Source organism: Alosa pseudoharengus, unplaced genomic scaffold (genome assembly GCF_046254945.1).
Source record: "Alosa pseudoharengus isolate Yale_2024_CS ecotype anadromous, Long Island Sound unplaced genomic scaffold, YU_APseudo_1.1 YU_APseudo_1.1_scf_19, whole genome shotgun sequence".
Taxonomy (NCBI): domain Eukaryota; kingdom Metazoa; phylum Chordata; class Actinopteri; order Clupeiformes; family Clupeidae; genus Alosa; species Alosa pseudoharengus.
In genome coordinates, this window is record NW_027468657.1 from 35,504,067 (window position 1) to 35,532,035 (window position 27,969).

Sequence of the window (27,969 nt, forward strand, 5' to 3'; positions counted from 1 at the left end):
GTAGAGTTTACCATTATCATCTGGCCCTTGCCCTTTGAAACTTTCCCCACTTCCCAGAGGCAGACGCACTCCAGCCTTGTGCTGCATATGTTGGTGTAGTCTGTCCACAGAGAGAATAAAAGCATATTCAACTTTGATTCAGCAAGATGCCTGTTTTTCTTGTGTTTCTGCTGCCACACTAGGGGCCTCAATGAAATCTGAGGTCTACTACCTTTATATGGGACACTAAACAACCTAAAATACAATAGGAAAGCAATAAAAAAAAAAGACTAATTTAGATATAATTATTTATGTGTTGTTTATGTGAAAATGAATGCAAAAACAACATGTAGAAATACAAAACAGTAAGTACTTCATGGACTTCAATCTCATAAAAAATAAGTTACATTGGTGTCAAATGGCAATTTTACTTAATTTTTCATAGGGGTTTATAAAAATGATAAATGATGACTTGATTAAGCATTATGTATATAAACATCAATTGATGTTAAAATAAGCACCAAAGAGGTTTTTGATGTAAGATTTAGAATAACTGTGAAAGAAATAAACCAATAAGGTATTTCCTATAAAGACAGAAGACTCTGACTACCTATTATGACTACCAACCAGAATGTACACTGTTTTTCATTTTACAGTCAGGCACTTGTGGCAGAGTCTTTCATAGTTTTGCCATTTTCCTATGTAGCAGTACTTCCTCCTTGAGCACAACACTGAGATAAGGCACAGGGCCAACTGTAATGAGGGCTGCAGAGAGTAAATGAGCTGCTCATGCATTGTCATTTCATGGCTCCGACCTGGTTAAACAGTGCAAGCCAGGAAGCTTCCAACGGGAACTATTATGAATGCGCAGATCTAGCCACTCTTGCTGAGCCAGAGGAAGATAAGAGTCAGGCAATGCAGAAACCAGCTCTGGGGTAAGAGAAGCCTGGGCATGGGTCAGTGAGCTCTGGCAAGCTGCTTGAACATCCATGCTATCCAAGTTGTTGAGACTACCAGCAGCTTGATCCACTTGTGTAATTCTGGGGCCTAGAGTTGGAACAAAGGACAATGTCAAGAAAGAAAAATCCTGATTATTTTCACAATAAATCTAATGCAATTAATCAGTCAATCAATCAGTTTTTTTTTAGTTTTTTTTACTAGATAAATTAGGCTACTGGTCATGTTATGAACGCAAATACACTTGATGTAGCCTACATCAGACCTAGGTTGACACAGTATTAAAGTCCATGAGGTGAACCGTAACATGTAACAAAAACAGTAGCAAGTGAGCAAAACCTCAACATTACTAATGAAAATGTAAGCTATAATGGATTTTTTGGTTTCCCCCAAAGGTGAAATTTATAAAATCAGGGACATAAATCCTTTGAACACCTCACCATTTGGAGTGAGCAAAAAGAAAAAGAGGGGAACTTAATGTCAGAATTTTGTTTGATGAACAATGAAACACTACATAATCTCTACTCTACCACATGCTGCTTAGATATTTTGCCTACCATCTTTTTCAAATTGTTTTTTTTTTACTTTGTATCACATGGTGTAAATATATCACTGCTGTCTGGCACATTCATAGTCCCTGAAAGGAACGGTTCTAAGCCTCCTACAAATTATTTTTTTTTTTTTTGATGAGATCAGTGTTACCAGTTACACTATTTATACACAGGATGGCAGTATAGGTAGCAAATACGGAACTCATAACCTGCTCAGACCAATACTAACAGTGCTGCCCTCTGTGAGGGGTGAATAGATGGTGGGCTGGTGTAAAATAATTTCGGCTGAATAATTTGAAATATATATTGTGAATATTATAGGTCTTGAGCCACCCGTAAAAGTGATGTTTTAGCAATGCTGTAATGTCCATTCATATGTATTTCTCAGCCCTGAAGGATTAAGATGAATCAGAGATTCCAGTCCTATTGTAGCCTTAATAGGAGCATTACCAGACCTCCCATTTGAGAGCACTGCCACAGCAGAGTGCAGGGAGACCTGACCCAGCTGCAACATTTTTCCCTTTGCCAAAATATGCATACATTTACAACTTTTCGCTCAACAACATTGTTTACAAATATACTAAATACACATATTTCTGGGATAAAGTTTTGTTTCAATTTAAAGAATTTCAATATTTTTGTTCACTTGAACAGAATGTTTCTCTTACTAAAGGGAATATGACAATTCTTGGGCAGAATTTCTAGATAAATTCTAGAAATTTGGCACTAATTTGGTACCATGTAAGAAAATTATAAATGCATATATGCATATATATATATTTAGATGTCTTATAGGTTATGTTGAAGACTCACAGCAATGTCGAAAGGGCTCCCAGGCTTGTGAAGGCATGTAGGGCTTTGCCATGGGCTGCTGCAGCAGACACATAATAGCACTGTCTACTTGCTGAAAGACACGCAGAGACAACAACCTCTGGTGCAGCTCCTCTGATAAGCTATATTCCTCCGACTGGATCAGGTCTCGGATCAGGTCAAAATCTTGCTTAAGCTGCAGGGCTCCCTGGATGCTGAGAAGGATAGGACAGAGAGATTAGTGAATGAGTGGTTTTAAAAAGGTATAGTAAATCTGGTCCCGTATTCACAACAAATTTTAAGGCTAAAAGTAGCTCCTAACTGAAGAATTTAGGAGCAATTCCTAAAAATAATGGGTGTGTCACTCCTAATTTTTTTGACTAAGAATAATTCACGACGCATTTTAGACCTAAAAGTAGCACCTAAGTCTGGGACAGCTTGTGAATTCAACTGAACCATACAGTAGCCAATACACTAGGGCTGAACCATACTGAACCAATACACTGGGGCTGCACGATTAGGGGGAAATAATTGCGATTTGCGATACGATTTTTTTAATGTCAATGAATTGATTCAGTTCAATATTCCAAAAGTCTCTTTAATTTGTGAACCCGATCGGTTAGCAAGAAGTGGCATAGTCAAAGAGGATGAAATGAATATAAAGGTCAGAAATGTGACAAAATGTGTGCGATTATTTGTAGCTTTTGCTACTATTTACTACTTACTACTATTTTGGGGTAATTGCATTGGTTCATGTTGCGATTGCAATTGCAATAATTGTGCAGCCCTAGAGTACATCTCTTCAAGCAGTCCCAGGTATGGTTCAGCGTGCCTGGCCACAGTACAGAGCGATCTCACTAGTCAAACTGGGGTCAAACGTGCTCGGACAAGAACACACAATTCAAATAAGGGGAAGGTGTGCTGACCTTCGTAAGTCTGGAAATGACAAATACCATGCTTACTCATCTGAAAATACGCACATGTATTTGAAACATCTGGAATTATGACAAACTACTTGCCTGGGCAATGACCCATGATTATTTTATTTACACACATTGAGAAAGATAGGAAAAGAGGCAAAAAAATCCATAAGGATCTCCGTTGGGAGGAAAAACACAGATGTGTGCGGATTTCTCCTTCAAAATGGGAAAATGTTGAGGCGATTAAAATTACCACTGTAAGTAAAGATATTTACCAAACGTTGTTTTTCATTTCTATTACTCAACTTTACCAAGTGCGCCAATAATGGTGTAGGGCGCTGTGCATACAAGGAACAGATAGGAAGCAAAACACATCCTCCGAAGGTTATGGCAGAGGCAATAACACATCCCTACCTGAACTTGATCTTCTGCTTGAGAATGTGCTCCATCCAAGCCTCCATGAATACAGTCATGGCTTCAGTCAAAGCTGCGACCCGCGCCTCCTCAGGCAAAGGTTGCACTCCCTCAAGCACCTGGCCAATTACACTCTGGGCTGCAGATGTGGCATACTCGCTAGGGCTGCTGGGTAATTCTAAGAGATTTGGTAAATATTCTAAATGAGTATGATGCAACTTTACTTTCTATTCAATAAAAATGCAGAACTTCCTACACGAGTTGAAATGAATGACCTGTTTTGTAATTGACCCTCCAGTGTTTTGCTGATGGCATTGTTTGTTCAAAAATCTCAATTGACATCCTCTTACAATCCATGGAAAAAATCCTCAGAATCCTGTCAGAAAAAGCCTGAATATAGCCAACATGATTAAAAAAGGGGGACAATTGCATTACTACTTTGTTATAAAGTCAACATTTAGTTAATGCCTTGTATCTATAACAAACTATAAAATGTTGATCACTAGATACATTGCATATTTCCTTAAGCTTACCTGTAGGTCTGCTACTCCTCTAGTAAACTGTGCTGTCAATGGTGCAATGACAAGATGGCCTCCTTTGCCATTTAAATCCTCTACTTCCTGTACATGTCTTTTCAATGAAGCCTGTAGAACCTGCCAATAAAATGAAAGTTTAGTTACACTCTGTTACAATCTAGAACGGTATCTTTTTTGTCAGGGAACTGAAACAATCCTTCCTACCACAAGGTCTCCTTGGGTGATGAGAAGGAACTTGTTGATGTACCAGGAAGACAGAAACTGGTATGCCTTGCTCATGACCCAGAGAGTTGTTGATTGCACAGTGGCAACAGATCTATAAAGTGCACCAAGGATCTGTAGCTGAGCCACTCTGCCACCATTACCTTTTCAAGGAAAGAAAAGACAGTGACTAATTAATTAATGTGTTCATCATTAGTTCACAGTTATTACTAAATAATAAATCTAACAAGCAAACATAAAACACACAATACAGTACATAACAACTTTCTCCCACCTAAACCAGTTTTGAGCAGATAAAAAACCCATATTAGTGATATACATTAAAACACCCGTGCCAAAATGGTTTCAAACACGAAACTCCAGCTAATGTGAACATTTGCATTTGTTGATACCAGGAACAGTTTATGCAGAAAAGAGATGAAAAAATGCAAATAACAAATGCATCGTCATAGTCAGTTACCTTGCCAACCCACAAATAATGTAAATATGTGTAATATGACAACATTTCCTTTTTCTTTTATTTACCGCAAAGACTGATATAATACAGCCTAAACCATGCAGGCAGTACCGTATTTTCCAGACTATAAATCACACTATTTTTCATAGTTTGGCTGGCCCTGCGACTTATAGTCAGGTGCGACTTATAATCAAAATGTATATAAATGTTAATACTGCATACTGACTGACATGAACCAAGGAGTAAACATTACCGTCTACAGCCGTGAGAGGGCGCTCTAGGTTTGTGGAATGAGATCGGGAGCTTGGTGAACTTGCGACAGTTCAGACATGTTTTTGTACTTAAGCCCAAAAGTTAGAGTCACCCCTGGGAAAATGTATTAAATATTGTTATGTAAATGCACAAGTTCTGTGCACTTTCAGTCAGAGATTAGGGCCTGCACTTTGCCTAAAACACGCGTGCATAGTCTGTCTCCTAAACATTCCTCACCTGTTATCCAGACATGCATGAAAACATTTGAAAACAAAACTCGCAGCCATAGGTTATTTTGAGAATGATGACTTACTCTTCAGCATTGTCCTAACCATTAAAACGTGGCAGATATGACGAGGTATTGCGGCAATGTTTACAGAGATACTCTGTAAGGTTGGCTACAAAGATTATGCAGACTGTTACGATTGACTGACACACGCACACACACACATTATCGAAATCATACGCAGGGCGCTTTAGTTAATGATCAGGTTATAATAAAACCTCACTTCAATCGTGGTTGGGACATTTTAGCGTCCCAACAGGCTTTTGTTAAATCGGGACCCTATTCTGTGTGCTAGTTGAATAACTTGCCTTTCCAGATTAAATGTCCATATTGGTTAAGAAAGGCATGTGAACAGTCTCGTTTCACATATAGTCCCTTTTAAAAGAACCAAACTCAGTCCACTAAAAGGGGACCAGAAAGAGGACCAAAACAAAAGGGACTCAGTTCATTTATGTACCAGAATAGACTAGAATAGAATAGATAGAATAGACTATGTACTAGATAGACTTGCATGCATGTTACAAGGACACTGGGTCATGTCATGTAAGGCAGCGGTGCCCAACCACCGGGCCGCTTCCTAACCGGGCCGTATACCTATGACATGAGTTTAAAAAAAAAAATGCATGCAAACTAAACTCAATTTAATTCGCAATAATTCACGTTTTTACATGGCATAGGCCTATATGCAGTTGTTTGATTGCACGCATGTTTGCATTTTGCAAGGTCTATTTTCTTACGTCTGTCTGTTCCGCCTTCAACACTTATAGCCTTCAGCGCTGCGCAGCCTCAGGTCAGCTCACTTCACTTGATCAGTTCTTGGCGAACAGGTGTGTCACACAAAGTTAGCTAAACTGCTAGAATGAGCAACAAAAACAAGCATCTTTAGCAGGTCACTGGCCAGAGTGTTTGAGTTGCGAGAGCCGCTGCAGAGATTTCTTACAAAAAAAAAGTCACTGTTGCTGCATATTTAAGTGATGAGGGCTGGGTGTCAACTCGCTTACCTGTGTGACATACTCGGGTTGCTTAATGACCTCAACCTGTCACTGCAGGGGAGAATGACGACTGTCTTTAAACTGGCAGATAAAGTCGCTGCATTTAAAGCCAAGCTTGATTTGTGGGTACGACGAGTGGATCGGGGTGTATTTTATATGTTCCAAACAGTAGTGGGGGTTTTGGGAGAGACTGAGGCAGGGCCCTTTCTCTCACAGCTGGTGCGCGATCACCTTGTTGCGCTTTCAAATGAATTGACAAATGAGCGTTACTTCCCATCCTCCAAAGATCCACGGCAAACCAATGAGTGGGTCCGCAACCCATTTGTCAATATCCCGAATAGTCCTAAGTTGTCAGCGCAGGAGGAAGAGCAGTTGATCGAAATTGCAAATGACGGTGGTCTTAAGAGTGTGTAGGCTATGAGGAAACCTCTCTGGCGGGTTTTTGGATGAAAACCAAAGCAGAATATCCCGAGATAGCCGTAAAAGCGCTGAAAACGTTGCTACCATTTCCCACCACGTATCTATGCGAGGCCAGGTTTTCGGCAATGACTGCAACTAAGACCAAATTGCGCAATCGACTGGACATTTCAAACACACTGAGGGTGTCACTGTCTTCCATCACCCCCAGATGGAACCTTCTTGTTGCAGGGAAACAAGCATAGGGCTCCCACTGATTATATTCGTAATGCACGTTTAGTTCCCATGTTTTGTTACCATATTTTGTTAAGCATGTTCACACATGATAGATGTAGCTTCAAGTTGTTCAATTTTCATAGTTCATATTGTTCAATTTTCACTTCTTCAAGTTCACGTTTTACACATTTTTAAGAGTTCGTTACCTTCACTGTTCATACATAACTGGAGCTAGTTCTTTTCAAGTAATGCATGCACAACACGGAACATGGAACCCCCGAACCCCCCTCCCCCACCGGTCCGTGAAAAAAAATGGGAATCAAACCGGTCCATGGTACATAAAAGGTTGGGGACCCCTGATGTAAGGAACAGGGTACTGCAAATAAGGGACTGTTTGTTATTTATAAACGGGGCCACCGGAGGAAAATAGGGGAGGGTCATGTCTTTTTATTCTTTGTTGAGGGGAGGGTCACCTAACTTTTTTTTTTCTAGGAGGGGGGGGGGGGGGGTCACCCATCTTTTGTATTAATGAAAACAGCAAATAAATCAAAGTGGCTTGTTTGATTGTTGATTTCTGTCGCCATATAACGTTCTCTTTCGTTCCATAGCTCTGTCAACATTGAACAATGAAAATAAGGGAGATTTCCCGGGTTTCTCACGCAAAATACGGAAAATGTCAACATTCGTCCCCATTAACGTTGGAAGGGTTGGAGCAACAAAGTAGCCTACTTTATTTACGCCAGCCTATATCCATTTGGTAAACTTTATCCAGCCCTAAAAAAGCTAAATTTAACTTTTATTTGGTTTACTTGTAGTTTACCGTGTAGCCTAATTTTAAACAGTGTGCATGCTTAACATAAAGCATACTTGTGCTTCATTCATCCACACATCCAGCTCCTAACGTTTTGACAAGCATTTTCTACCAATTGACCTTGTTCCTGCCCATCTCTAGCTTTGCTGTCTCCATCCTTTCTGTTTTTGTTGTTAGTAATAAAATATATAGTAGGCCCTATTTATTGGTAACCAACAACAAGTGCAATTTGTTAATCGCTGTCATTCTCTCTACTGCCAACAAAAATGTGTTACGTTCCAAGTAGCAGTGCGTAATTCTGCTTCATAAAGTTGAACAAATACATTGGTCATATAAATAGCCAGTTTATGGTCTACAGTGTAGAGTTGGTAATTTATGGTAGGCCAACTTGGAGTGAATATACAGGGGGAATTCTTTGTCTACTCGTAGCTGAGTAGCCTGGCAGGTGCGCACGCAGACATAGCCTACGGCCAAACACTGCAAGCGCCAATGAATCTTGCTCTCACGACAACCACGTCGTTAACTTAAATAGGCCTAGGTTAACATCACTCTGAGTTCGCATTCAAGCAAGCAAAACGATGATTTGAATACTCTGTTTCACTGGAAGGGCAAGGGGTAACAACAGGACAACACAGAGACAGGCCAGAATGCAGGACTAATGTTATGAGAGAATTACAGTAATATGGGATATTCTACGGGAAAATATTAAAACGGCAAGACAGCGGGGAAAAGTTAAAATGATAAACCCGGAAAAAGTTGGCATGTTAGGTATTTTTCGGTCCCTGTGATTATTTGTGAAATTGTGCAAACGGCCTTTTCAAGTCATTTGAGAAGGAGTGTAGCAAGCTCCCAAATTGACGCTCGTCTGAGAAATTGAGTTTTGGATAATGTTCAGCTTCGGCAGCTTTACAATGACTGAGGAAGCCTAGGAATACTTACTAGAGGAGTAACTTATTTCAAGTAGGCTAATGCAGTTGCAGGAAGTGTGCATTTAGTTTCCATGCTTATTGTGTTTCCACAACAATGTTAGTGAGTAAATCTACTGAAATGGCCACCAACTTGGTGAAGTCAAGTGTGATGTGTAAGATCAGAAAGCAGAGGTTGATTTTCGAACAGTAGCCTAAGTCTATGTGTTTTCATAGCGCTTAGAAGCGTGGGCGGAAGGTATCGACAATTGGCCGGGGAGGGTCATGTCTTTTTTGAAAAAACTGCTGGAGGGTCGTTGAAAATTTTCTTGCAGGCAGGGGAGGGTCATGCAACTTTTGATTGAAGCACTCAAAATCCCTCCGGTGGCCCCGTTTATAAATAACGAACAGTCCCTAAACAGAAACATAGCCTACATTGCAGAGCCACTTCAACTTTATTAATATATGGTGAATAAATCTTACACTGTGCACAGCCCCATGCTTTTTGACGTGACGATGCTAGCACCAAAGATCCTTTAGATCGCTTTATCAACCGTCTCTGCTAGCACATTAGCAGCAGTTAGCTAACTATGCTAACGTTAGTTATTAGTGTCCTCCAAGTGACAATGATATTATACAATGCTTAGAACAATAAACATCGTTGTTTATCTTACTTACATTGTCTCGGCTGTGTGGCTTAATCTACAGATGTGGTGGAGCACTGTTTCGTTATGGTTTGCTAAGGAGTAAGTTGACCTTTTGCTTAAAATAGGGGAGAGCTGGGAGGAAAGAATTTAATTTAACATAATTACAGAAAATGATTCTGTGTGTCGGTGTTGCGTTAATCCCATACATGTCGTTTGGCCGTCCTTTTAAAAAAAACCATAAAACCAGACAAAAATCAGGGCTCCCAATGCATTTTTATGGAGCTGTAAGCTGAAGTTGACGGATGTGTCTGCCTGCACGGAGCTACTGAAATACCATAGGCTCATCTGCATTCGACGGGCGGGGCATGCGATCGGTCAATTGGTGTGGTCAGAGCCTGTTTACTGAGACCCGGTTCACTCCCTATTAACTCCATTGTACCTGCAATCTGTTGCAGTTCCGCTAGGGGCGATCATGAATAAGTGCAAAAACAATGGGGGTCTATAGAGCTAGACAGCTAAATTTGTCTCTTCCACCTGGTTGTTGTTGAAAATTCGAAGATTTGATTGTGGTTTCTGCAAGCTCAATATAGATTATAGGTCAAAAGTTGAATGAACAAGTACTTACGTCCTTTCGATTTCGTACAGGTTGGGTCGTTGTTGCCTACAACACACTAGCTTTCTGCTAACGAATGACGTCATTGACACATTTGAAAGGCTTTTTAGAACAAATAAGTAAAAAATATATACTTAGCGGTGTGAATTTTCTCTGCCCCCTCTTTTGACTGCAACATTCAAATTTCTACACAAAAAATTATATCCCGAGAAAAGTGGATTTTGAGTGGTACAGCTCCATAGACCTCCATTCATTCTGCACTTATTCGTGAGCGCCCACACGTGGAACCAAAAGGGGAACTGCAACCAGTTCAGAAACTGGAATTTTCCAGAGAGTGGCGGTTCTCCCCTTATTAGATATTCTCTAGTTTGGTGATTTTGTTTCACATTTTTTCTGAAATATAAATATTATAATTAGTGCTGTCAGTTGAACGCGTTATTAACGGCGATAACGTAAACCTATTTTAACGGCGTCAATTTTTTTAACGCAAGATTAACGTTCTTTTTGGTTAAACAAACTTTGTAGTTTTTTCACATGCTGTTGCAACAACTACTAATGTTAGAACAACTACAACACCACACTAGATTTAGCTAGACCGGAAACTAAACAATACGCACTGACGAATAGAATGTGCTGCCCCCTATTAGGGAAAAGATGACTGATATAATGGAAACCTATGCTGCATTGAAGTGGGGAGCGAAAAGGACTTATACTTACTAAATCTGGAAACAAACGTGAATAAAAGGCACAAAATAAGGTTGGTGTAAGAGTTATCTGTGTGTATGGAGTGGGATAGCTGTCAAAATATTCGTATCCATAGATTTGATACACGTGCGTATTTGTCTGTAGTTGTGCATAAAATAATTATTTGTGAATTCTCGAATGAGTCCAGTCGTGCATAAAATATATTGTGTGTATTTTATCCATCAGAATACGGATGGGAAAAAAATATGAATTCAAAATTACAAGTACGAAATCAAACTTTACAGTTAGGCTTTCTTTGGTACGAGTACGACTTCGCACAAGTGACTCAACTGTCAAAATACGTCATCGCCGCATTCACAGGCATTACTTGTTGAGAAAAGAAACATAGATCGAGATCAAGACTGCGCATGCGCTGAGACGAATCCGGCGGGGGCAGTGCCATTACTGCGGGTTAGGCACGTCGGCGCTAACGTTTGTGATAGCTGATAGCTACCTGTGGAGTTGAACAAATCGTCTTTTCCCCCCTTTGTTTATTGTCTTACGATGTCGGGAAGAACCTGTTGTGTGTTCGGCTGTTACAACAGCAGTGGGAAAATACAGATATGGAACAAAAATATATAAGTTCCCCCGCCGTTATTACACAGCCTGCCCCTGTGTAACACCATACATAAGCACTACACAGATTCCCAGGGCGAGCCGAAGACCAAGCTGTTTGTCAGAAGTGGATTGTGAACATCAACCGAAAGGATTTTGTTCCGAACAAACATATCGCGGTAAGTTTTGTTTAACAGTATCAATCTTAAATCTTGCCAGTTGCCACCATGACTAGCATGCTGTTGTCTAGTCTTGCATGGCGATACTTTAACGCTATCTATTGGTGTGTTAAGACATGGCACCAAATATTTGACGTAGAAGCAAAACTGTAAAGTAAGTGTGTGCTAGGAACTTCGGTATAGTCGCCAGAATAATTATCTCCATCAACTAAATGGCACTATTGAAAAATGATTCGCTTTAACTACTAACGTTAGGGCAGCCATGGTGGCCATCAAATCAACATGATTGGCATTACAAACAGAAAACGTATGATGGAGTTCGGGGGCAGGCGACATTATGCTAGTTGCAAGATTGCTTTCCTTCTTTGGTAACGTTAACCATGAAAACATCAGTCATTTGGAAAGATCCTATTGCGTTTTCCTCCGATTCAGTATTGTAATAAACAGTTTTTGGGTAGCACTGGGTAGCCGCCAAAGATTCTTTCACCGTCACTTGTTCTGTTATCTGTTAACATTCCTTTTTGGCTGCTACTATTTGCGATGCACTCTGCTTTCGACATTTATTTACATTAGATTCCATTCTTTTCAATACAACTCCGCACACCAGCATTGCACTTTGCCGCCGTGTAAATAACGATTCAGACGCTGCTCCATAAAATCCATTGTTCATCCAGTGTTTGCCTGTTAAAAACTTCGGCGCTGATGTGTTTGGCAAGTGACGGTGCACCATAGACTGTGGGCCTATAAAATGGCAATGCACTCATGTTGAAAACGTCCTTATTTTCAACGGAACTCAAAGATAATTAATATAGTATGAATATAATATTTTCTGTTTGTTATGCCCTTTATAATGTGTGTAGGCCTACATTTTGTGCACGCACTTCTGCGGTAGCATTTATTTCAGTTTATATCAGCTAGATTTCTGAAGAATATATTGTGTTGCCTCAGGTCTGCTGCACATCTTTTGAAATTTGATTTGAAATAATCAAATAGACCTATATCTTAAAGTTCAGTTAATAAAGTAACTTGCTTTGCTTTCATTTGAATCCCAATCAAGATACACAATAATTGCTTTATTGTTAATATGGACTCCTGGAAAGTTCAGAAATAATAGAATTTTAACCCTATGATAAAATATGTGATTAATCGTGATTAACTATAGGAATTTAGCGATTAATCGCGATTAAATTTTTTAATCGTTTGACAGCACTAATTATAATATATTTTCAGAATAAATTCTGATCTAAAGTTATTGCAAAGATCCTCTTGAACTGTCAGTCATTCAGTGGTAGGCCCACCCCACCTAGTAACTGTTGCTATGTCCAACTTTAGCTCACGTCCAAAATGACAAGTGAATAGCAGCCTGTTAATTGCGCTGCACAGTCTCTCGTATATGTTTCCAATGAGAATTCGACAAAGAGATAATAGCCTAGCAGATCATGAAAAATGGTGAGCAATTTTTATACATTGTTAGTTACAAATAGCTTGGATGAAAAGATATTCAGCCTCAATGCTACAAATTACAGTCGCTGTAGCTACAGTGTATAGGCTACAAATTACATTCGCTGCATCGCTGCATCCACACACCCTTACACATAGGGTTGGTTATCGTTTGGGTTTTATCCGATACCAGTGCTAAATCAATACTTTTAAAACGGTGCCGAAATGGTGCCTGAACCGGTACTTTGTTTTTAAAATGTTTTAAATTAAAATGGTCTAAAGCATGAATTGCTTTTTTTTTTTTATTGATGAGACATATTTGAACATGAAATTGAACTGTTATATTCAATTTACTATCAATATCTCATTGCTCCAACGAATAATACATTTAAATGTTAAAACAGCTTGCCATGCATGCACACACAATGGTAAGCTCTGTTTTCAAGTTTACCCAGTGTAGGCGGTTTGCCATAAGGTATGTTAAAACCGCTTGCCATAAAACTGCCAGGTCATGGACAACGGCATTTGCAAGCAAGCTAATCTAACAGGGACTCTACTTTCCAGTTAATTCAGTGTGTTCCCAAATGCTTCAAGAAATGGCATGTCTTAACCCATAACACGCAGTAGTTTTGAACATGTTAGGCTACATGTCTGTGTTTAAGTGTTTACATTCCCAGCGCTAGCCTAGTAGGCATTTTAACAGCAACTATGGCTATGCGCTAACACCAGTCAGCTGAGTTTAATTAGCGATAACGTACAGAGATGGTTTCGTAGTCTCTTTGACAGCTCAGTGACATCAGGTATGTAACCTACATATTTATGTGTTTGCCAGCTAACTTTTAACATGATCTTCATATTCATTGTGATGCTATGGGCCTCATGCACATGAAAGATTAATATCATGCCATTCACACCGTGAAAGTTTTCCCCTTACAACTTTGCTGATAACATTTCAAATAAATGTCAGTTAGCGCATTAGCAAGGATATTGTGTAACGTATAGGCTAGCCTACTGTTGATGTTATTTCATAGCCTTTTGCTTGTGTGTAGTTAGGCCCACTGCTAGATTTTGACACGAGCTCGCGATATCGCTTTAAAGTAAGCTACTTGGGCTCACGCAAGCTGTCAAACACTGTCCACTCGCCTAAGTGGTGCACCCCCCTGGTTTATACATCCAGTGTTTATCATATGTTAGGTAACTGTATCTGGATGTGTTGCTATCAGAGCAAGACGTTAGAGATGGCGCATGACATGCAGTGATGCCTCGTATAATTTTTTTTTTTAAAAAAGCACCGAAATGAGGCACCGAAATCCATGTTGTCGTTTGTGTCGGCACCGGTGCCATATTAGAACCGTGTTTCGGTGCCCAACCCTACTTACACACAAAGGGAATAAAGCCAAAAAAGTTCTAAAGGCCAGTCACACACCAGGGTTGTTCGGGAGGCACTGGGTTAAGTTGTAGCTTATTCCAAAACAGATTTAGATTTTTAGCACACAAGACACCAGTCCTATTTAGGATAACATAAACAGAATACTTTGAGTCAAAATACATAACGACAAGTGGCATGTGATAATACATTTCCAAATAAAATTCACATGACCGGATGGAGTTACCTGCTTGTAGCCTGTTTTTCAAGTGTTGTAGCATCATGAAAAGGGGGTTAAAGAGCTGGACCAGTCGCTCTGTGGTGGCTGTTCTCACCATGGTGGTCCTCGCCATAGCCCCAGGAAGACACTTGTCCTTCAGACTATACCCCAATGCATCACATATTACTGAAACACATAACAATGGGATTTCCTTGGTGTCAGCACTGTCAAGATTTTTTCACTTACTGATTTCATTGGAACTAGGTTTCAGAACGAACTACCACACATACTCGTCATACAGCTTTGTACCTAAAGAGCCGCTTGAAGGCGTGATTGACACCTTAGTACTTAGATATGAGTAATACAGTGGCAAGACAAAGTATGTGATGCTGAAGTTGAATAAAAAAATTTTAGGAAAAATCTAACCTTTAAGGACACCAATTTTCTTTGTGAATGAATAATGTATCGTAAATCAATAAATGTTTTTCTTTAAATAGAGGAGGCATAAGTATATGAACCCCTATGTTAAATTCCCATAGAGGCAGGCAGATTTGAATTTTTTTAGGATTTTAATTAAAGGCGAACTATTCAGGATTTTTTTTAGCTTAATATGCAGGTTTTTTAGGTTAATTTACCATAACTTAACAGCTTCGGAGTCATTGGAATGGTTATATGACTTTTCGGGTTGAATGGTGGCCGTCTCGCTTCCCCCTAGCGCCTGTGAGCGAAAAAACCACCCTTGCAACTTTGCCGCCAGTCTCAGTGTCAGGAAGTATAACGAGTGTAACAAATTGCTTTACTGCATCTAAACACACATACACGCCAGGCACTGGCTAGAACAAGGTAGCGATGGAGTTTCTCAGACATTCGTCATGACAGAACCAGGGAAAAAGAAGCAAAAACCGAGAAAACAGCGAAGAAATTACCAATACTGCATAGTTTCTCTTTAAGGCATTAAGATCAATTTACAAAAGATGATTTTTTTTATTCGTCTTTTTAGTCAACTTTAGCATACTTGTTTCACATACTTTTTCTTGCCACTGTATAAGTAGGTTGTAGGTACCTTGGCCATCTTGAAATGTGTTTAAGGCAATTTCCAAATAAATATTCAAAATATCGTCACCTTCCAAAAATAATGGCATAACAATTATTATTATTATTGTTTTTTCTAAATCATCAATCATTCAATTTTAACTTTTTTTGTGTTTTCCTGAAACCTGAAAAGAATGACTTATACCATTGTTTTAGGATGGTGATAATATGCTACCATTCAAGTTTGGAATCACCCAGAAAATGAAGCATCTTCAGGAACACCATATTTTTATCCATCAAATAAGAACCAACATTTACCAAAAGAAATTCTTTACAAGCCTACTTTTTTCTGCATAAGCCCAATGGTAATCTCTTATGTCTTAGTGCTCTTTCTTACAAACCATCATTGACTTACTAATTTTGTGCTACTAAACAGCTGTTGAGAAAGAGTACAGTAAATTAGGTCACAAGATTTGTTTTGTCTGAGTCAAAAACTTTACTTACCTTCATCCCATCGCATGCAGGCAGTGTTATACAAAATCTGCGAACACAGCCCCTTCAAAACCTCTACACATTCAACTGGAATGAATTCTAAAAATAAATAAATAAATAAACAAGGCTCAGTTAAACAGATAATATATACACTGTGGTAGTACAACCTAAGCCAAATTGCAAAAGTCCAATAGGGCATGTCACAACGAAATGTGTCTTATGTTGTAAGTTCATACCAAGATATAGTGAGTGGGTTTCATGAATACATTCATTAATTTATGATATCTGTCTCCATGATATTACACTCTAAAACAACCTAGAAAGGGTTGGTTTCACATTCCAGGTAAGCCCTTTATTAAACATTCTTGACATATCATTATTTGCTATTTGCATTTGTTTTGTTTGTTGTTGTTTGGTATCTTCATCTATTAAAGGAATATTAAATGTTTCATGGCAACTTGTCATTGATAATTCTTCTGATGTACTTTTTCGCCATCAGTATAAGGTTAACTCTTTCCCGACAGCCCATAGAGAAATCAGTACGTACGTACTGATGACGGAAATTAATAAAAGTATCATTTTTCTTCACTGAAACCCCGTGAAAACGTCTTTGTATGTCAATGAGTGTCTAAGCCAATCAAATAAATAGGTTTTCCTTGGATATGTGTTGTATTTTTGCTATTGGTTAGATTTTATATTTTGTGATTGGTTGTCAAGCGCCAATCGCGATATTTCAACATGGCGAGTAATGACAATCGACCGAGGTTCAGTGGTAGTAATGACATACTGTTCAGCTGTTTTTAAAAGTACATATGCCCATGTTGTCTAGTGATATGAAACTGTGTGGTGTGAGAGGGTAGGGGCCAAATCTGTAGTGTAACTCCGTGTGGGAGGTATCTGAATCTGTTGGGTCATTTTCAGCAACACTGACTCTGTTGGGTCATTTTAACTGTTCATCTGTTTTAACAGTCTAAACTGTTGATGATTATTACACATTGACAAAAAAAAAAACATGATTATTAACCAAAATAATATGTATGAGATGAAATTGTAAGTTATTTTTTTTGATACAAATGTGATATTGCAACTAATTGATAATAAAACTATATAATGGTTATTTAGGCTCGTCTGTATACATAATTTCAAAATTAGTTATTTAGTGTTCCTTTCACCCAATTGCTACCAAACTTGGTATTTATTTAGCCAACAGGTAAATGCAACTTTCTGCTATTTCACTTTTTTTATAACATGCTGTGTTGAAGCTGAGGAGCTTCACAAACTCAAAAAATGTGCCCGAAATATATGCAAATGGTATGCTAATTTATGCTAATTAGTATATATAAATAATACATAATTGTCATGTCAAACATATATTTGTGTAGCCTAACTATCTGGCTTCAAGAGAAAATGGATGGTTTCTTTGAGATATGCTTAGGTCACCCACAGCAGAATGAAATATCAAAGGAGTCATTTTTGGCCTGTTTTGGCCCTGTCGGGAAAGAGTTAAATATTTGTATGTAATATTTGCACTGTTTGTTATTGCCCCTTGTGTTAACAGCATTTAAGTGAAACTGGTTAACTAGGCTATAGGGATGCACAATATTGGATTTCTGTAGATATTCAATATGCCAATATTCTCATAACTCATTTTGGCTAATTGTTGATGCCAATATCGATACATATTTTTCAATTCCTGCAGTTATTTTACCTTAAATAAAAGCTTCAATCGTATGTTGATGCTACAGTGATTTTATAATATGGAGAATAAAGTCTCTATCATTGCCAACGCATCACGGGAACGCTTGATATCACACTATGTAACATTGTTCATCGGATAGGATCACCCATTTAGTCAGTTTTTGATAAACTAAGCTGCACTCAATGAATCCAAAACAAGAGCGTACAGGCTTAATTGGTTGCACAAAGACCAAGCCAGGATGAGCAGACACGGATTCATCAAGCCAGGTGAAACCTATCCTGGATAAGTGCACGCTCACGGCTCCCTCAAATAGACGCCGCCACAGATCACAATTCACTGATTCACTATGGCAACTAAAGCGGCTTCATTGCGAGAATATTGCAACTAGTGTCACGATCACCACGTGTGAAATGGTTACGGCGCTCCCGTGACGTCACATTGTCGCATGACAGGTCAGGAATGGCGATATGTTTAAGTTAATTAATGATTACAAACGTTTAAATAATGACAGTGGGTCTAGTTATATGTGATAACAATGTGTAGTGGGCAGTGGAATAACTATTGGTTTCCGTTTGTGGTGACTGCTGACTGAGCTAAGGGATGAGATTAAATAGATCCTGGAACATAGCCTGGTCTGGAGCTACAGAATAAATCGCCATGGTGACTTATACCATAACATATCCTGCTGCCCCCTATCCCGCTTTTGTGCAACCGGATCACGGATAAATTGAGCCAGGATAACCAAGATATCCCGGCTTAATCCCTTATCCTAGTTTTGTGCAACAGGCCCCTGGGGCACAAACACGGGATAGGGGGCAGCAGGATATGTTATGGTATAAGTTACCATGGCGATTTATTCTGTGGAGCTAGCCTGCTCCAGACCAGGCTAAATTCCAGGATCTATTTAATCTCATCCCTTATCTCAGTCAGCAGTCACCACAAACGGAAACCAATAATTTTCCCACTGCCCACTACACATTGTTATCACATATACCTAGACCCACTGTCATTATTTAAACGTTTGTGATCATTAAATAACTTTTACATACTCGCCATTCCCGACCTGTCATGCGACAATGTGACGTCACAGGAGTGCCTAACCATTTCGCGCGTGTGGTCGCGGCACTAGTTGCAATATTCTCCTAAACAGAGGTGTTGCTGTTTGTTGCTGTTGTGAAAAGGCTATCGCTACCTACTTCACACCGTAGAAGAAGCAATGAAGCCGCTCTTGTTGCCATGGTGAATCAGTAAATCTGTGATCGGTGGCGGGGTCTATTTGAGGGAGGCGTGAGCGCGCACTTATCCGGGATAGGTTTCACCTGGCTTGATGGATCCGTGTCTGCTCATCCTGGCTTGCTCGTTGTGCAACCAATTAAGCCTGTACGCTCGTGTTGTGGATTCATTGAGCGTAGCTCAGTAACTTATCCCGGATGTCTTAATTCTGCTTTTGTGCAATAGGCCCCTGGTCTCTAGTTTTAAAACACTCCATTTTATTATTATTTTTATTTATTATTTTTGTTTATTAACTTTCCTTTTTGTTTTTGTCTTTTCTTTTTTTGTCTTTTCTTTTTGTTTTGCTAAGTGTGTTTGTTTATTTCAGATAATTTAATGACAACTCTCCACTCAAAGTACATTGGGCTGTATTTTGCACTCTGGCACATGGCGTAAAACTCGTTTTCCACCCCGCACAAATTTTAATTCCTTATTTTGCACGTTTATTTTTTAAACAATGCGCCCAGGTGTGTGGCAATTAACAACTTAGGGAGTGGCCTGGCGCATTGTCTAAAAATCGCTATTGTACACCTGGTCAGACGTCTATGGCGAGTTGTTTATGTTATTTTAAGAGCGCATTGTCAACAGTGATATTGGCAGGAGCACAACGCACCATCCTTCTATCATCCATGAACGCACACCAGCGCACGTCCATGCAAAACATTACAGATTGCACGATTGCAATGGGAAACATAATTCGAATAAAGATATTACGAAATACTGTACATCTCATGATGAGTAGTTATTCACTATCATTTGCAAATTGGTAATGACGGTTAAACGTGATTAGGGGAGAGGCGAGAGACACGTATGGAGCACAGCTGAAGACGCAATGTCACGAGATATAAGCAACTCCTCTCCTCTGCAGGATAAATGTTGTTTTATTGAGTCATTTGAACAATATTAGAGTAAGTGTTGCTTTTTTCCAGCCTATGTTTTCGATGGTAACCCATTGTCAGTCAATAGTGAAAGTAACTTACTGCATATGCACCTTATTCAGCCCCGCCCATTTTTTTTTAATTCCACGTTGTCTTTAAACTTCCGGTCGGCTAGCTACGTCTAGTTAGCTTCATTGGGATAACACGGCAGAAGAGGATAGAGAGGCTAACTTGGGAGGAAAATGACAAATGCCATTAGGAGGTCAGATTGCAATATTGTACTTCGCTATCCAAGGCTATTCACCCCTACAGAATGGGTAGACGATGTATCGTATGGAGAAACTCGCAAATCCTTATCTGTTTGGTAACTATGGTAACTAGTTTAGAAAGTTATTACAGAACAGCCGCTCCAAAGTCAGTGTTTTCCTAACTTCAGATAGGAAAGGTGTATAACAGAAATGTCTTACAGTAAGTCACCAAAATCCTAAATAAACGTTCCTAACTTTAGGATGACCCATAACATATGATGCCAGTCATCTCGATAGAAAACACTCCCAATGTGGACTGGACATCCTACTAAATTTTAATAAGCTTTTGACGAGTGATGATGCACTTTAGACGGTCATAATAGGGCCTATTGTGTCTATGTATGCCATATGAAATGAGCTATACAAATAAACTGACTTGACATGACATTTTAAATTAAAGTAGGTTTCATTCTAGTATGCTTCCACTGAAACCCTAAATTAATCTGCCAGTAGTATCAGCAGAATAGTTCAAATTTGCAGATGGCGATAATAAAATTCTTGCATGAAATAACAACCAGTTATCTATTTGACATTACATTCTGAATTTTACTTGTAGCACAGGCATATGGGAAAAGGTAGAGGTGACTTGCAACTTCGTGCCTAAAAGGGTTAACCTAATAACGTCAACACCGTGCCAGTGGCATGAATCTACCGTGCACCAAATAAACCTAAAAACGTAAGTTTAGCACTGTTTTTTCTGGGTCACTCACTTTGGGCTTGTAGTCAAGGCCGTTTGCTAGCAGCATCAGGAGGGATGCCATGTTGACGATTCAGAAATCGGGGCATATCCATTTTAAAAATACGCTCATTATTTAAACTCGCTTAGATGACGTGGTGTAATATAGTGACAGACCATAGTGACAGACCAATCTTTGCTTCTTCCTGCTGGCTGCCGCAAGAGGATTTGTCACTGACAGTCTATACCATAATGCAGCACACTAAAACTACATGTTGTGCAGGTTCAAAAATATGAAATTAACAATATGAACAATATGAAACTATAGACAACTGTAGCTTATGTCGCTTCACGATCGACAATCGATCGTAAAGCGACATAAGCTTAAAGGCAATGTTGGACAACATCACTTCTGTTGACGTTCAAATAAAACAGAGAGCTAGCTCGCCCCTCCCTCCCCTTCCCTCCTCCCATGCAACTGAAACTCTCCTGAACGTGCATCTCGTCGGTGAATGCCTGGAAAAGTTTGTTTCATGGTCTAGGCTGCACAAGGCTGTTTTTGGAGCCTGGGCTGTCTACAGTGTATTCGGGCAACAGGCAGTTAGTGGATGGTGAGGAGATGTTTGCTACTGTATATTTGAAAAGAAAATGTTTTAGCTTAGAAACCGTGTAACATCGCTTAGAGCACCTTTAATTAAGAATGGCTTAAAAATGGCAGGCTATATAAAGGTGGATAAACGCAATTTAGAGATGCTTACGTGCAATTTAGAGGTGCGTAAATGCTATTTCTGATTGTAAAACTACCCAAATATGACTTTGTTCAGGAAGTGGGTTGGAAGTGGATCATTTTAATTAATTTGGACACCTTTATTTTATTTGAACAGATCTAGTGTTCTCCGTTTGTTGGTCATATGGAGGAACTGCGCTGAGAGATGCTGATCTTTGGATTAGCGCAATTGGTTAGATTAAACAAAAGATTAAAGATGAGGAAGATTGTTGTCATCAATTTTTTCATGACAATCGATTGACGGGAAGAATCTGGTTGCTGGTATCTTAAATGTATAATTTCAATTTATGTATTACGGATTTGCAGCTGATTTTCTTGACTTTTTGTTAAGATGATGACAGTTTAACATTTTTGTCAATTTCTCTAGATTGGCTGAACAGAATCTAATAAATCACCTTTTTTCATGTTGTGACCAACATTTTGTTGTGACATGCAAATTCTCCCAGCTTTGGCGAAGTGACTACCCCATGACCAAATGGATGCATACCTAAATCACTTCTGAAACCATGAGTGAGCCACATGACTAAAAGAAACATCATGTGATCCCTCCACTGATTCATACTTCCAATGACATTGTGATGTCCCTTGTAAAAGAAACATCTAATGGCTGCTTTGCTGAATTCCATCCACAACATTTCCTTGTACTGGGAGAAAAGTTCCAAACATAATTCTGTCTTGATCAAATCTCTCCACTGAACTGGTTTTTGCTTTTCACAGATAGACACTGGCTGGAGCTCTCTCCCACCAAGTCTTTTACAATCTTCCAAGAGGGTTTCAGTGGTGTCCAGATGACCAGGCATGGGTGGCTTTGGAGTCTGTGGTAACAGCAAGTCAGTGGATGATACTAAAGCCTGAAACAGAATCTCTATACACTCACAATCTCTGTGAACAAAAGAGCAAAAGGGAAGATCTGTGCAGCAAGAGCAAGATTGGAGATCTTTTGTGGCCTTGTTGTGATGCAAGTTAAGATTGCCTTGTTGACCCTGTGGCCCAGTGGAATTATGTTCTAAAGTGTGGTTTGAGAGAACTGATAAAATCTCTTCAGGATGTTTCCAATCAAAACTGTTGTTTTCTGTAGCAAGTCCAGACCAAGTGATGACATCACTCTGATGAGAAGTCCAGAGATAGAGTTGTCCTGCCGCCATCTGCCCTCTTTGTTCAGCCAAGATCTTTATTAGCTGAAACACTGTAAAAGTCCTGGGTTCTGGGCCTATTCTAGGCAAACTACCACTTAAGTAAGGCCAGTCTGAGAGTAGAATGACATGTTTTCTCCAAGCTGCTGTGTTGTGCTGGAACTTATCCTTAACAGTGTGGTTGAAGATCTGTACAGAGGCTAACAGGTCCTCTAAAGCATCCCTTGGTACATGGATGAGGTGTTCAGTAGCCAGGATACACAGCGCAGTGTAGATACATTGCTCCATCAGGAACAATGACTGTAGCCCCACAATTCGAAAGGTTTGACACATTGTGTGAAGGGGTTCCTTCCACCAGAACAGGATTTTCCTCAAGTACACATTTGAGTGGGCTTTGGCACAAAGTACATCCCAGTGGTTCAAATGTACTCTCAGCTCTTGGCTTAAAGTTTGTAGGCCAAGGTTCCACATCGAAATGGACTTATTTGCTCTCTGTGTTCTGTTAACCAACAATAGCCGCTCATGGTCCAGCAGAACAGAGAGCTTTGTCACAAAGCAATTTGCCACACGTAAGCGCTGGGAATACTCATGAATGAAAATTAGTTTAGATCGCTCCTCCAGTAACAACTGCAGCTGCCCATAGTGTTCGCCAAAAGCAGATGCTTGTAAGTGACAGTATGCATCACCACTGGTAGTAGATGACAGTCCCTTGACGCAGCCACGCGGCTGAAGCCGTCTTCCACGGTCCCACAAAATATGGCAATGTGTGCTCATGTCCACCACCGTCTGCTCAATGCTTTGAAGGCGAGCAGAAGAACGGGAGGTCAAGTTCTGGCATGCTACAAATGTGTTCTCACTCTCAAAGTCCCAGCTCCCATCCTCCTCCTTTTGCCGTAGCAACCAGCGAAGGCTGGGGTTCAGTCGAGTGCGTAGAAGGGCCTCAGCCCTCTGAAGAGACTTGGTGAGGGATGTCTGGCACCAGGAAGCTGTAAAAGATAAACATATTTTATTTAAACCATGAGTCATGTATTGAAAGTTATGACATTTTAAATGTGCATTATTTGTTGTTTATCCACATACATACCACTATCTCTGGAAAGGTGTTCTTCAGACAATATTTCGGGAAATACTCCTGTTCTCTTCTGGAAGAAAATGAAATAAATACAATGACACTTGTAAGAAAATTATGTGAAGGTTTGAAACAGCACTGTCTGAAACATTAATCTATAACAAGGATGCAATAATATTTACCAAATCATCATCTGACACACTTCCATCTGGACCTTCGCTACAAGCATGCGGCTCCAAATGTCCTACAAAAATATATTCATTGGGATCATTCTTTGAACAAAACTCTTATTGATATTCAGCATTCTCATTATAAATTAAAGACTACTTTAAAAGGCTTTACTTCAGACATGACCCAGTTTACACATAAAACCTGCTGTTCAAAACAAACCATTTTCAGTATTTAAAGCTACGTTAAACGTTCCTGGGCTCTGTAATCAGCTATTTACTTAATATTTCTATTTAGTACACAGTATCTAGATATCTTTACAGGAAGAATAATTAGTGTAAATGACCCTCTAAAAGATTATTTATTTTTGGCCATTTATCTGTCTATTGATTATATCTTGATGTTTATGTAATATTTGAAAAAAATCAGCCTACCAACAATATCAGTTTCTTTCATGCAGATGAAAGAACGCTCACCACCACCACTTAATTTTATGCCTCTATTAAGGTTTTGCACCTGCATCATGTCACTTCACTGTTTGTTTACAACTGGAGTGGTAGGCAAGGCAGAGTGGTAGGCTAGCATACAACAGTCTGGCTGCATAAGCTACACATAGTTACAATAGTTACAAATTGCTTCAAAATTTACATTTTAATATCAAATGTTGACAGAGAGATGCCGACCACAGTTGTTTTTTACAATAGGAAGCAAAAAGGTGACAAAAGATCGTTCTCCATTAGATCCTTATGGTTGTGGAGGATGGTTATGGTAAGCAGCTGTGAAGTGTTTTATTCTCAAGATAGCCTATAGTGTAACCTACTGTCTACGAAATTGTAGGCTTAATACATACATATCATACAACTATCTACAGTCATCCAAAAATTAATTGCCAGGGGAAAAGTGCATTTTTTCATTTAAGCATGGCAAGAATATATTTTACCGGAACAGTTTGTTCCAATTTGTCTCGTGAAATTCGTGCTCATCAATCACATGTCATTCCTATCTTCTGCCCCTCTGTTTCATTGATGACACCAAATTAGCAAGTATTGCCTGATTGGGGAAACGATTGTTTTTATTTTTTCTATCGGCCCGCAGTTCCATGATCAAATATTATCAGACCGGTGACAGAAGCACCAGACATTTGACCAGCAGTCTCCTTGGCCCATATGAGAAACTACTGCTCTGGTTCCTCTGGCTCAAGTGTCAGCAGCTTAGTCTGTGTGCTCGCTATGTCCAGGACGGTGGTCTAAACTGTGACTGATTCTTTGGAGCAAGCCCTTCCTCAAATATCTTGCCTAGACAATAATGTTGTTACCTGAAATGTACAAAAAATATCTAAATATTTGAAGAGTTTGGTTCCAAAATGCTATATCTGTTTTGTTTTTTTAAACATTAAAAAATCATGCTATTTAATTGGGTATTTCAGGTCATATCAATCAAATTGCAGTGGTGTTGTTTTGATTGAGTAGATATATCAAATAACAATACCCTATTACAGTTCTACTGAAATTACTTGGAAAACATTAATAACTTCTATACTCTTTGGTGATGGAATGCGATTTTCAGTATCTAAACTACAGTATCTAAAATACAACCTGCACTCTCTTGTAATCCTTCCATGCCACCCTGGCCCAATTGTGCGACATTCTTCTGTCCTTCTTGAAAGGTGATAGAAATGAGGGACATCCTTTAGCCCTGAAAAAAAGAAGTATTGGTGTGAAAAAGATGTACCACATCACCATTAGGTGGGCCTATAAAACAATTAGCAAAAACAAAGCACCAAACAAAAAGCACTGCAAATCTGCAAAACATACGTCCCTCAAAAGTAGGGATGGACTATGGAGAGAAATAGAGCAATTTATTGGAATTCCAAGATTGCAAGACTTGTTGCAGGTAGCCGTCTAAAAATGTGTATGCTAAGCCTTAAGCATGTTTATGTAAATGTGTGTGTTTTAGTGATTTCTAATTCTGCAAAGCAGTTTCTTTCTGGGATCACTTACCAGCTGATGTCGGTTTTCAGTCTTTGATGGTTCAGGGCTTAGGTGACCTTAGGAGGAACATTGAGAATCGGGACTTGATTCCACCATCCTCGTTGCATTCCTTTTTCATTTCCTTCATATTTTCACGAGGGGGGGGGCTTGATTAAGAAGCGAGGAAGGAAGAATGAACACACTTTTCACTAACCTAAATGACTAGCAGCTATGCCTTGCACATACAATGTTTGTAAATGTTTGAGTTAGGCTATCACAAGCGCTATGCACACAACTGTGCAGTATTTCCTCCATATTGTAGCCAAATATCATCTCCAGTTCTAAATGAATCTCATACCGTTAGATCAGTAACGCTGTAACTTAATTGAATTGTTAACTTTATACTGAATGAGTTATTTTGATTTTAGCCTATGAGGCAAAACGTCGAAGTTAACTAATCATCTGACAGGACCCCGTCATTCCAGAAAAGCAAATCCAGAGTTAACGGAGTAGCTGCTAACGTTAGTCATGTAGCTAGCTTCTATCGATATTTACGTGAACATGCAATGTTGCCCTGCATCGGTTTAACACGTGAATATGGTTTACCACAGCTTTAGATGAAGACAAAAAGACACTCAAGACCTACCGCTAGATGATGTCGCAGAGGAACCGTAGAGGATAGACGAGAAAATCCATGTTTTCTTATGAAGTAAATACGCGATTAGCTAAATAACTTAACCTACCAACTCTGAAGTGGCTAAGATCCGATCACAATCATTAGGTCTGAATGGGGTCTCACATACTGTACGTTATCGTTAATGGTACAGTAGAGTGGTTGCCATGCAAACTTCTTAGCTAATATCTCACAGAGGTTACTGTTATGCTAACGGTAGCTGCTAGCTAATTAACGTTAGCTAGCTGGCTCACTAAACCTCCATCTCCGTGTACTGAACAGCACAAACCTTTTTAGCGCTTTGCTTACATGCCAATATTAGCACACTATTTAAAGCGTTAATCCTTAACCAGTAACCGCTAGAGCTAAACAGGATACGGGTTTTCAGCTTGGTAGTAAGCTGCCATGCAACAGAGATGGCCAATCCATACAGGTTTTGTTGTGAGTCAGTGTTGCCAAGTGTTGCCAAGGGACAGAAACCTGAAGAATCTGGGAAAATTCAGTTCCTTCCACATGAAGAAACAGAAAATAATTTCAGGCTGATGTATATTATAGAGAGGCAATATAACATGTTATTGCACAACTAGATCTAGGCTACAACATATTTATTGTTGCTCCATCGCCTAAGGCTATGGAAACTTTCCCCACCACCCTGATTATTAGCCCATTCTATCGAGAAAATTGTGAATCTGGCAACCAAGCTGGTCTGGGAAAGTTTGGGCACGTTCAATCTAAAAACGTTTTGCACAACTGATCTCAAATAGGTTTCTTGTTGCTATCGTTAGGTTTTCAGGTTGAACCTTTTTTTCCCCTATTAAACTGGTACGCAAGAATGTGCATACTGTTGATACTGTTGATGATATTGTTGATTGCTGCACTATTTTGCTGCATACAGTAAGCTGAATCAGACAACAATAATGTACTGTATGCTGGAGCTAGACTGTGAAGAAAGAGCTTTAAATTAAATAAAAAAAAAACCCTGAAGCTTGAAATTCGGAAGCTTCCGTAGGCCTAGGCTATCACAAAAAGGTAGGCTCGGCCTTGCCCTACATTGACCTTGATTGACCAATATTTATCTACTAGCCTACAGGGTTTCTGCGGGGTCATAAAAAGTCATTTTTCCCCCCTCGTTTACCGCAAAGGTTGTTTACGTATTTTGCATGTCTCATTTTTAAACAATGCGCTAATGTATAATAATATATATATATATATATTTTTGCGGAGGGGGGGGGGGTCCCGGATTTTCAAAAATTAAATGTGGCAACCCTAGCCAGGAGGTGTGGCAATGAACAACCTGAGTGGTCTGGTGCGTCTAAAAATCTA

The 27,969-nt window shown here is 39.4% G+C and overlaps 1 protein-coding gene across 3 annotated transcripts; it reads right to left on the reverse strand.

Moving 5' to 3' along the window:
• Window positions 1-273: 273 nt before the first annotated feature.
• ccdc142 (coiled-coil domain containing 142) lies at window positions 274-27,061 on the reverse strand. 3 transcript variants are annotated; one of them, XM_076292618.1, is made up of 14 exons: window positions 26,620-27,061; window positions 26,004-26,140; window positions 25,599-25,698; window positions 24,018-24,079; window positions 23,851-23,908; window positions 22,196-23,752; window positions 16,026-16,112; window positions 14,517-14,675; window positions 4,372-4,532; window positions 4,165-4,284; window positions 3,907-4,021; window positions 3,632-3,809; window positions 2,301-2,512; window positions 274-1,026 (listed from the first exon to the last, which is right to left on the reverse strand). In XM_076292618.1, exons 3-14 carry the CDS (start codon window positions 25,687-25,689, stop codon window positions 782-784), a joined length of 3,045 nt encoding a protein of 1,014 aa, XP_076148733.1. In that variant the 5' UTR covers window positions 25,690-25,698; window positions 26,004-26,140; window positions 26,620-27,061; the 3' UTR covers window positions 274-781. The 3 variants fall into 3 exon arrangements, with proteins under 3 accessions (XP_076148733.1, XP_076148731.1, XP_076148732.1); XM_076292616.1 differs by having other exon boundaries at window positions 22,121-23,752; XM_076292617.1 differs by lacking the exon at window positions 26,004-26,140 and having other exon boundaries at window positions 22,121-23,752.
• Window positions 27,062-27,969: the final 908 nt, after the last annotated feature.